Below are 12276 nucleotides of genomic sequence, written 5' to 3' on the forward strand. Positions count from 1 at the left end.
ACCCACGTACCTATCTCCGGTATCAACCTATGTGTCCATCTACCCTTAGTGGAACTGTCCCACGCACGCTGCCATTTGACCATTGAGGCCAACCTGACAGTCCTACGGATGCCTCTCGTGCCGCGCATTTCGAAGCACTCTATGTCTTCACCGATAACTATGTCGATAGGCATCATACTGGTGATGACGCAAAGTGCATCGTGCGACACGGTACGGTACGCGCTCGCAACTCTTAGGCACATGAGCCTATACGTACTTTCTAACTTCGTTCTGTAGCAGTTAATACGCAGGGCCGTGCCCCAAGCTGGCCCCCCATACCTCAGTATGGACAGAGCAACGCTAGCCAGAAGCTTGCGCTTGCTGGCATAAACCGCAGAGCTATTGGACATCATCCGGGACAATGCCGCTATAGCTGTGGAGGAACGCTTGCAGGCGTAATTGACGTGGCTACCAAAGGTGAGCTTATCGTCGATCATTACCCCCAAGAGTTTGATGGAGCGTTCAGAGGTGACTGTGCAGTTGCCTGCCCTTATCACCGCTTGTTGCTCCGACTTTCGGTTGTTAACAACAACCACCTCAGTCTTGTGGTGAGCCAGTTCTAACTTCCTGGAACTCATCCACTCCTCCACAATTGCGATCGAGTGGGCTGCAGTCAATTCCACCTCTTCGATCGATTCGCCGTAGACCTCCAGCGTAATATCGTCAGCAAAGCCGACGATTGCCACGCCCACCGGGAACTTCAACCTCAAGACACCGTCGTACATGACGTTCCATAACACCGGACCCAGTATGGAACCTTGCGGAACCCCTGAGGTGATGTCAACGCACTTCCGACCCGCCTCCGTGTCGTATACCAGTACTCGATTCTGGAAGTAGCTTCCGAGAATCTTGTACAGGTACTCGGGAATTCCAAGACGCAGGAGCGCATCTGCAATAGCTGCCCAACTGGCACTATTGAAAGCATTCCTCACGTCGAGAGTCACTACTGCACAATAGCGAACTTCCCTCCTCTTACGCTGGATAGCTATCTCCGCGGATTTGGTAACCGACAAGATAGCGTCTACGGTCGACTTACCCTTTCGGAAGCCAAACTGGTTACTCGATAGACCATCCGCACCCTCCGTGCGTATCAACAACCTGTTGAGGATGATCTTTTCGAGCACCTTCCCCGCCGTGTCAAGCAGGCATATTGGTCTATATGCCGACGGATCCCCCGGTGGTTTTCCCGCTTTTGGCAATAGGACCAAGCTCTGCCTTTTCCATGCTTCAGGGAAGACTCCCTCGTCCAGGCATCTCTGCATAACAGATCTGAACATCTCGGGAGCCTCGGCAATGGCCGCTTTGATGGCCAGGTTCGGAATACCATCCGGTCCTGGCGCCTTACCTACACTAAGGGACTGTGCAATCCCCGCAAGTTCCGCCACCGTTACTCTTCCCTCGTCGGCCACCCTCCACAAAGGGAGGCCAGGGACTTGGGTCGTGACGTGGGAAGAGCCCCGCGATGATCCTCTCCAGCATCTCTGGAGACCGCTCTGTAGGGGCCATCGCCCCACGTGTCTTGGCCATTACGACCCTATAGGCGTCACCCCATGGATTCGCGTTGGCACTTTGACACAGGCCCTCGAAGCAGGCTTTTTTGCTTGATCTAATCTCAGTCTTCAGAGCGGCTCTAGCAGCCACGAACGCCACCCGTCGTTCAACACGCTCCTCTTCTGTGCGTGCTCGCTGCATCCGCCTCCTTGCCCGTAGGCAGGCGCGGCGCAGGTTCGCAATTGCTTGAGTCCACCAGTAAGCCGGTGGTCTCCCATTCCTAGGGTGGACTTTCCTAGGCATGGTGGCATCGCATGCACGCGAGAGTACTGTTACCAGCTGCTCGCCGCTCAGACCGAGAGTATTGTGCTCGCGGCGGAGCGCTTCCTTAAAAACCTCGTCGTCGAAGTATGATGTCTTCCACATACGAGGACTAGGCCTCGCCCCTTCTTCCGTCCGCTGAATGCTGGTCGTATAGTCGATACTGTAGCGAACCGCCAGGTGGTCGCTGTGAGTGTAGCCATCATTTACCCTCCAGTTCGAACTACTCGTTTGGCGAGGGCTCCAGAACGTAACGTCGATAATCGACTGGGCACCGTTCCAGCTGTAGGTACTTTTGGTACCGACATTAGCCAAGTCCACATCCAACATGGCCAGTGATTCCAGCAGGATCTGCCCCCGTTGATTCGTGGATCGGCTTCCCCATTCCACGGCCCGGGTCATTGGAACACTACTGCAAATGTTCAGCTCATTCGGAATACCAAGATCTATCACCGCCGACAATGGTCCGCAATTTAAATCAATTGAGTTCAAGAATTTCTGTCTCAGCTACGGAATACATCTCAACCTTTCTACCCCATATTGGCCCGAGCAAAATGGAGCTGTAGAAAGGCAAATGCGGAACATAGGAAAGCGAGTCAAAATCAGCTCCATTCAAGGTACGGACTGGAAAACTGATTTAAAAGAGTACTTGATATTGTATCATTCTACACCACAAGAAACGACTGGACTGTCACCTTACAAAATGATGTTTGGTAGGGAGGTATATAATGGTATACCATCAATACCCCTAGCAGCACACATGTTCCACATAGGTTACTGCAACTTTTATGCGACCAGATTCAGTCACAATCAAGTTGCTTCAACCTTTTTTGTCTAACTTGTGCTGCTCGGGGCATCAACCGCCTACACTATCCCTTGAAGCAGCGAAAGATAAAGATATGGAATTGAAGGAATATCACAAAAGAATTGCGGACACTCAACGGAACGCCAAACATCATAATTTGGAGAGGGGTGATACAGTGTTGATGCAGAATCTCAAGAAAGGCACCTTACAGCCGAATTTCACAGCAGAAGAGTTTGAAGTTCTGGACGTCAATAAAGGAGCAGTTCAGGTCAAGTCCAATGATACAGGTAAAGTGTACCTCCGGAACAGCACCATCGAAATCGAAACAAACAATGGTAAACACCGAAGACGAAGGGGAGCATTTCACGAAGCAAGATACAATTCCGGGAAGCAGCCGAAACCTACTAGCAAGACGCCGAAAGATCCCAACTAGATATGATGAATTTGTGTTATAACGGTTGGTAAGTTTTAACTTTAGACGATGTTTTCAATAAAGAAATATTGAACTAGGTTATCGTATATGTTTTGATTCTAATTAAAAGGAGGAATGTAACGGTTAGACAGAATTATACCTGACTAGTAAATAACGTTGGTCATGCCATTGAAGGAATGAATAAAAGAGAACGCATTACGGGTTACAGAGGGTGAGCATAACAGGGCAGTTATATTCGGACGGTGATGGTGATCGGTCGAGTTGTGTACGACGTGCCGAACCGAGTGCGATTACAGATTCTGAGCAGCAGTTTACAATAGTGGTCGGAAGATTCCGTTTGGGAACGGACTTCCACCCAAGGAGTACCATTTAGACTGATTTGGTTGCAGCAACTCATATATGACTGGATTTGGTCGTACATTGGTTACAGTAACTCGTTTTTGACAAGTGTGCTGCTTGGGCATGGTTGACTGAAACACCATTCGGATGGGCTGTCGCATCGCATCCAGTCAACACAATTGTATTCCTCGGATCTGCAACCTTTCTACGAAAAATGATCCGTTAGAAGCTACGCTTCAGAAGTTCTGGGAAATCAAGTACATCTCCGACGGACCAATGCTATCCGTTGAAGAAGATTGCTGTGTGAGAAGCACTACGTAGCTATGATCCTTCTGGAAGGTATATCGTCAGTCTTCCTCGAACCGACAATCCCGATTTTGTCTTAGGAAGCTCTAGGGATATCGCAGATCGCCGTCTTATGAGTGTCGAGCGGTGTCTCGAACGTGATCCTGCCACCAAGGACGCATACCATCGTTTTATGGAAGAATACCTCCATTTAGGGCATATGAAGAAGCTTGTCAATCCGGTAGACGACGTTCAACCGCACTGCTACATACCGCACAACGCCGTCTTCAAAGGTCAGGGTCTTGGTTGGACCAGTCGTTCAGGAGGATCTGCTCTCCATCGTGCTGCGTTTCCGCATTCGATCCGTCGCTGTTGTCGCCGACGTGGAGAAAATATATCGGCAGATGCTTCACTCTCCGGAAGACCGTAAATTCCTGCGGATTAAAGAAAATCTTAAATATTTCCTCGATGCAGCTCCGAAAGATGTAAGCTCATCAAATGACATTTCCGTGTTGTGGTCGGTGGTGTGGATTTACATTCACTACGCGGATTATGGTTAATTAACATCGCCCCGAAAACCGCACATCCCACAACCCGATATGTCACGCTAAATGTACGCGACATTTGTCCCATTTTTGGATTTCCTGTCCGACCGACGGGACGCGACGGGTGGAAATGACATGCCAAGTGCATTCCCACCTAGGCGCCACAGCCCCACATATGCAATGCATAGCATGGCATGTGTTGTTCTGCATCACTTCCATTAGACAACCCCCCGTTTACACATCCACTGTCCCACCGATGTTTGAAAACCGATTGCACTGAAATGACGCCAAGCAAAGACCATTCGCCGTCGAACTGGGAGTGTTGTTAAATTTCAACGTGCCCTGCTCAGAAGTGTTTCTCTCGTGATGCTTGCCAGAGTGCAATTGCTGGCGGGTGAAGTGCTATGAAAAAGTGAAAATGGATAATCGCATTTTATCCCCCATCGATGCATCCCCCAGGAGATTTTTCACAGTTCCACCGGTGCTATACGGAGCAACTTTATGACCGCACAACAGTCGAAATGGAGATTTATGGACCGATGTATTTACTTTTATTGTTGCGAAATTTCATTCGACTGTGCTTGTAGTTTGAATGTCACAATGGCGAGAAAGGACACGAACATCAACCAGGAAATGGTTCCGGCTACTAACAATTTTATGATTTATAAGTGGACAAGTAGGATTTTTCCAGCAATCATAATGTCCTGCATCGAGCTGCGCACTGTATTTTGATTGGTAAAAATTATGAATAATCTACGTTGGGAGGTTTTGTCAGTAAGAGGATTCCAACTATAAAAATAAAATATGATCAAAAGAGGATAGTTTTCAACAGAGATGAACCAGCCACAGGCTAAAAAACCCAATAATAAAGATAATAATAATAGTTTCAAAATCGAACAACAGTAAACGTTAGCGGGATCGATATTGGTACGCAATCCGAAGATTGAAAATCGTTTATGATGAAGTAATGGACAATTTGCGGTCCAGTGGGGAATTCTAAGTAGGATGACAACCCAACAACCCAAATGGGTTCGCATGAAATGAACTCAATTGCTGTTTGAAATTGCTTCAAAATCATTGTTCGGATAAATGGCACTTGCGGTGGCGTGACCGTAAATTGTTCAATAGCTTGTGCAAATTTAATATGCTTGCTATAGAATAAATTCAATGGAGTTGAACAAAATATAGCTAGTATGAACTTAAACAATTTGAAGACACTTACCTGTTGGTGGAATAAAGGCAAAAATGATCTTCCAGAATAAGGTGAAGAAATGCATGATGTAGTCGGAACAGCTCGGTGTCGGTGGATCCTCTCCTTCGTTGTTGCCATCGTCGTCCCCTGAAATGAAAAGAACAGGTTGTTGAGTACAGAATAAGGAGTGAAAATTGTATTTCTTATAAATATCAGCTTAGCTGAGCTCTTTAGGTTCCGATGAAATCTCATGGATCTTCCGAAGTTCCAAAATTTATTCGAGTTTCTAAGTGAAATTCTTTCTTTGTCTTTATCGAACATTCTTCGCGTATGGTCGCGTCGCTTTTCTCTATGTTGTATTTCATTTCGGAGGAGTTTGAAATTTGGTGTGTGGCTGAAGGCCAACTGGCCAAGATCGAATCGGATCAATACGGTCACGAGTAAAGAATTGTCGGCCTTTTTTTGTGGCTTGGCACGGGGAAAGAGTTGAGTGTAAGTAAGTGCAATGGTGGTGTATAGTGGATTAGATAAGCAAGGAGGCGCATGGTATTTGGTACAGTAAGACACTGAACAGTATTGTAGAGGAAAAAGACTTGAGCGGTAGGTAGGCACAAACCTTTTTATTTCTGTTGCGGATACGCGGTAAACGGTGGTATGGACTTCTAAAGTACTGTGTAAAAAGATAGGAAAAGTAATGGTCAAGGAATGATTGCGCTACTGAGATTCCTTGAGCAGTACAGAGCAGACAAGGAAAAAGATTAATTTTGCAACATCAGGCCAACTGCAGTGAAGAAAACACAGTCTGACAGTTTGCCTTGCGGAATAATGCATCGATGCATTATTCCGCAAGTAAACGTGACGTTTTGTTGTTTTCGTACTGCTCCCGCTGCTTGGGCTGCGAAATGGTGAGTTGACATCCGGGAAGGGGCGCCTAACATAGCTCTGGTCCTCACAAGTTCCAATACTCACGCTTCCACGGGTCTTCCGATGACAATTGACCGCCAGCTAAGGGTTGCGTACTTAGCTGGTAGTGCAGCCTGGGCACTGTTGTCCTTCTGACATCAGCTAGAGTGAGAGGGTGCGTACTGTGGGGTCTGCCTAGGATGTGGTGGGGTTCGACAGTGGGCTCTGTTGAACTTCTATAAAAAGCTGCATGTGTCCCCAAGCAGGCCCTATCAAAGCGACCGTGTGCCGCTCAAAGCGCACTAGCCTAGTCCCGGTGTTGGGTGGGACTTTAAACAAATTTGACCCGACTGATCGAGCGTCTGTCCACCAAGGAGGTGCGGCTCCAACAGCGTCTGTTCTGGCATCCAGCGGCTGAGTATGAAATGCTATTCCCCGGAAGCTATACCTAAGATGGTAGCCCCATCCCGGTGGATAGGGAACCTTGGGCCAACAACCTACTGTTCCCGAAACATCAATTTGTTCAAGAATCCGATAATGAAAGAATACTGACTGATTTTATGGCGACGACTCTTAGCGCGAAACTACGGACACGAATAGGAACATGGAACGTTTTAACCCTAGCCCAGCAGGGTAAACTGGGACAACTTGCCAATGAGGCACGGCGCATGAAGCTTGAGATCCTGGGACTGAGTGAAGTCCGTTGGCCAAACTTTGGAGAACACAGAACGCCGTCGGGACAAGTTCTGCTATACTCTGGTTTACGAGGTGAACACGCTCCCCGGCAACGCGGAGTTGGCTTCCTACTGAGCGCTCAGGCACACTCTGCGCTTATGAAGTGGGAACCTATAAGTGAAAGGATAATCGTTGCCAGATTTAGAACACGGGTCCGAAACCTTACTATAATCCAATGTTATGCGCCAACCGATGCTGCCGATCTGCAAGACAAAAAGAACTTCTACAGTCAACTCAATGCCGTCGTAGATAGAATTCCGAAGGGTGATATCAAGATCTGTTTGGGCGACTTCAATGCGAAGATCGGATCCGACAACTCGAACCATGAGCGCATTATGGGGCGCCATAGTCTCGGAGAAATTAGCGAAAACGGAGAGCTGTTCGCAGAATTTTGTGGTAATAACGACATGGTGATCGGGGGATCGCTCTTCCCTCATCGACCGGTTCACAAGGTCACGTAGGTCTCCCGTGACGGCTTTACAGAAAATCAAATCGACCACATCTGCATCAGCCGAAAATGGAAACGGAGCCTTCTTGATGTACGGAATAAACGTAGTGCCGATGTCGCGTCTGATCATCACCTCCTCATCGGCGAAATACGCCTGCGCATTGCGCGGATTCGTCGGCAGGAGGAAAGAGTTGGACGACGATTCAACACACGCCGACTGGAAGATGCCACGGTGAAACGGTCCTTCGTTGAAGAGCTGGAGACGCGTGCTGCAGATATTCCGGAAGATGGCAGCGTGGAAGACCAATGGACCGCCATCAAGAATGCCTTCATCGCCACCAGCGAGAACAATCTGGGCGAACTACGCACCCAGAGAAAGCAATGGATCACCGAGGAGACCTGGAGGAAGATAGAGGAGCGAAGAGAAGCCAAAGCCGCGATAGAGCGATCGAAAACCAGAGGAGCCTAAGTCTTAGCCCGTCAACGATACACGGCTCTTGAGAAGGAAGTAAAACGCTCATGTCGACGGGACAAGCGAGCGTGGGCAGACTCTCTGGCCGACGAAGGAGAGAGAGCCGCCGCAACCGGTGACATTCGCCTTATCTACGATATCTCACGACGCTTAAGCGGGGCGAAGATGAATGCAATGATGCCTGTGAAAGACGCGAATGATCAGTTATTGACCGACCCAACTGACCAGCTGAAACGCTGGTTCGAGCACTTCGAACAACTTTTTCAAGTGCCAACCAGGCCATCACCACCTCGGCATGATCTGCCTAGGATCCGACGTATAACACGTGTCAATACCGAAGCTCCATCACTGCTAGAGATTCAAACAGCCATCCAAAGCATGAAATCGAATAAAGCCCCAGGGGTCGACCGCATATCAGCCGAGATGCTCAGAGCTGACCCCATGACATCCGCTCAACTACTGCATCGTTTATTTCGTAATATCTGGGACACCGCAATTTTCCCGGTCGACTGGATGCAAGGTATCTTAGTGAAGGTGCCCAAAAAGGGTGACCTGACTGTATGCGATAACTGGCGAGGCATTATGTTGCTGTGTACCGTTCTCAAAGTTCTATGCAAAATTATCCTAGCCCGGATTCAGGAGAAGATCGATGCGACTCTCCGGTGGCAGCAGGCTGGATTCCGTGCAGGAAGATCCTGTGTGGACCATATTGTCACGCTCCGCATCATTCTGGAGCAGGTCAACGAATTCCAAGAGTCCCTTTACTTGGTATTCATTGACTACGAAAAAGCTTTCGACCGTCTCAATCACGAGAATATGTGGGGCGCCCTGAGACGCAAGGGGGTTCCTGTGAAAATCATCGGCCTCATCGAAGCACAGTACGAGGCCTTTTCGTGTAGAGTGCTGCACAATGGGGTCCTGTCCGACCCTATCCGGGTCGTAGCTGGTGTGAGGCAAGGATGTATTCTATCACCGTTACTGTTCCTCATCGTAATCGATGAGATTCTGGTAGATGCGATTGACCGTGAACCAAACCGCGGGCTGTTATGGCAGCCTATAACCATGGAGCACCTAAATGACTTCGAATTGGCGGATGACGTTGCACTACTCGCGCAACGGCGCTCTGATATGCAGAGTAAGCTCAACGACCTTGCCGATCGCTCCTCCTCGGCAGGTTTAGTCATCAACGTCAACAAAACCAAATCGTTGGATGTAAACACGGTGACTCCTTCCAGTTTCACAGTAGCCGGGCAACCAGTGGAGAATGTTGAAAGCTTCCAATATCTTGGTAGCCAAATGGCGTCAGACGGCGGTACCAAGATCGACATAGGCGCACGGATCAAGAAAGCAAGGGCTGCCTTTGCGAGTTTAAGAAATATCTGGAAAAACAGGCAGATAAGTGAACGCACCAAATACGAATTTTCAACTCTAACGTGAAATCTGTGCTGTTATACGCTAGCGAAACATGGTGTGTATCAGTGGAGAACACTCAACGGCTGCAGGTGTTCATTAACAGATGCCTGCGGTATATAATTCGGGCCTGGTGGCCTCACAACTGGATCTCAAACAACGAGCTCCATCGTCGTTGTCACCAGAGGCCGATAGCAACAGAAATTCGGGATCGGAAGTGGGGCTGGGTCGGCCACACTCTACGTAGGGGCGGAAACGAAATCTGTAAGCAAGCATTAGACTGGAACCCAGCGGGACATCGCAGCAGAGGCAGACCCAGAGGCTCATGGCGGCGAAGCCTCAATAAAGAAATAAAAGAAGTCGACCGAAATCTAACCTGGCAACAGGTTAAAGCGATAGCCGGGCATCGCTCAGGATGGAGATCTTTCAAGTCGGCCCTTTGCACCACCGGAGGTGTACAGGATCCATAAGTAAGTAAGTAAGTACTGCTCCCGGTTCGTTTTGTCCGCGATTCAAAATTTGTTTTCCGGCGAAATTTTCATTAAAAAAATTAAAATTAGCTTACAGGTATGTATATCTGGAAAATTCTACTTTAATTTTATTAAGATTAACATTGCGTCATTGCTGATAACATGACCTCAATCCATTTAGTTTCAGGTCGGATTCCCAAGTGCCAGCCGGTCGATGTTCAAGTCAATAGCGAAGTCGTCTACTTCGAAATCACAATACTATTGGAAGGGATACCGGATGATTCAACCAATTTGAGAATTGTTGTAGTGCCGTCGGAGTAGATGATGTATTCCGAAAGGGGACCCATTTTAGTTCACTTGTCCGCAGAGAGAATACTAATTTGAAAAAATAACTCTTCGGTTCGGAAATGACGTTGTATTCTGAGATTGGGTGGAATGGATGGCCGACCTTAGGATCAGTGAGGTCGTTCATCTCGATGGTTCAGGGCTTCCTACGCCTTATCCTGATTTCGACACCATGGTTTGGCTACATATTGACCTAAAGCTGTGTGGGGAGGATCACAAAAACAACAACGACCCTATTTGCGATGTGAATTTATTGCTCCTGAGAATTCAGATTAGATATATCGTTAGAGAAAAATATTTGAAAAAAATTCAGATAGTTGAAGAACTATGAAGAACACAGATTATAAAAAAATATTCAAATAAAATACACATATTTTCTAAAATGCAGTGTATTACATTTTAACGTTTAAGTGAAATTTACAGTTTTTGGGTGAAATATGACGAGCTCGGTAGTCTAGGGTCTACCGCTTCTGCCTTATAAGCAGGAGGTCGTGGCCGATATTGTAAGCAAAGTAAGAACAACCAACCTGTAAACGTATGGCATAACCACGCCGAAGAGTGAAGACCTGTACTATTTATAGTCCTGTCCGTCTCATGGATCATTGTGGTCTTCGAGCAAGGTGTATCCAATATTGTGTAAAGTTTCAAGATTCGATGTGTTTTTTTTTAAATTCCAGAAAATGATTTTTGTTTCTTTCCTATTTCTTATGAAATGAATGCTTCAACTTTATTCCTGAAAATACTTCCTGAAATTTCTCCTGAAGTTTCTTCAGTTTCTTTTTAAAATTTCTCTACTGCAGTTCTTCCAGAAAATCTTGAAATTCACGGGTTCCTCCAATAATTTCTCTTGGAATTTTTTTTGAAATTCTTCAAAGAATGTATTCTGGAATTTCTTGCAAATCGTCCATTAGGTCCTTCAGAGGTTCATCCAGAAAATTATCTATAGGATGTTTTCCAAACATTTCCTGAGATACTATCCAGAAATTCATCAAAGAAATCCCCCATGAGATTTCTTCAAGGAAGTCTTTCAAGACTACTCATTGAGTTCGATTAAATTCATGAACTTCTCATGATGTTCATTTAGATTTTTTTTCCGTACATTAGTCCAGTTCCTCCGGGATTAATTCTGGAGTTTGTCCAGAAACTTCTCCTGAGTTGCTTCAAATATTGTTTCACGAATCCTAAAGGAATCCATTCGAAAAATTATCCAGACATTTCTAAGGGGATTCCTGCTGGAATTCCTACGAAGATTCTTTAGCACCTTCCTCCGCGACTTTTTCTAGGAGCTCATTCGAGAACAACTCCAGGAACTCCGCTGGGAATTCTTCTAACAGTTGGCAATCGCTTCTCGCGCACGATATACGTCTTTCCGCACAATTGCTTATCAAACGATATTTCTCGGTTCGTGTCGAATCCACTCAGTGCAAAATGTCATACAGAACGAACACGCTTGTCGTGGACTTTAGTGTTCTTCCAACACGACCTCCGTTGGAACAGGTGAAAAAGTTCCTGGAGAAGTCAATCAAGCTTGACATGGCTGATGTTAAGAGCATTCAGCTGCACAACCTCAACAACTGCGTGTTTATCGAGATGAACGATGCAGGTGTAGCACCACGACTACAGCAGCAAAACCATCTGAAACACTCGTTCCATCGTCTAGGCGTAATCTATCGCATACTGGTGTATGTCGATGGCCCCACTACAACAATCAAGCTACACGACCTTTCGCCATGCATGCCGAATACCACCATCATCAACCATCTGAAACAATATGGCAAAATAATCTCCATACAAAATGAGACCTGGAAAAACTTCTACCCGGGAGTGCTGAACGGTGTGAGAGTAGTGCGAATGATGATAGAAAAACCGATACTATCGTGCATCTCTATCGAGAATGAACCGACGCTAGTTACTGGTCAAAAACAAAATGATCAACCGCAATCAAAGTGCCCAGTGGCGACTTCAGAGCCTACATCAGAAATACCATCGAACACATCCGAACAAATCACTACCGGCCCTCCACCAGTGCAAACGGAATCAAAC

At 47.0% G+C, this 12276-nt stretch overlaps 1 protein-coding gene across 1 annotated transcript in view; it reads right to left on the reverse strand.

Annotated features, from left to right (window-relative positions):
- The window catches only part of LOC134206195 (sodium/calcium exchanger 3-like), a 593875-nt gene that overhangs the window by 42860 nt on the left and 538739 nt on the right, over nt 1-12276 (reverse strand). Inside the window, 1 exon segment of the mRNA XM_062681884.1 lies at nt 5481-5597. Within this exon segment, the coding sequence (XP_062537868.1) occupies nt 5481-5597 (117 nt within the window).

Source organism: Armigeres subalbatus, chromosome 1 (genome assembly GCF_024139115.2).
Source record: "Armigeres subalbatus isolate Guangzhou_Male chromosome 1, GZ_Asu_2, whole genome shotgun sequence".
In the NCBI taxonomy this organism is placed as follows: domain Eukaryota; kingdom Metazoa; phylum Arthropoda; class Insecta; order Diptera; family Culicidae; genus Armigeres; species Armigeres subalbatus.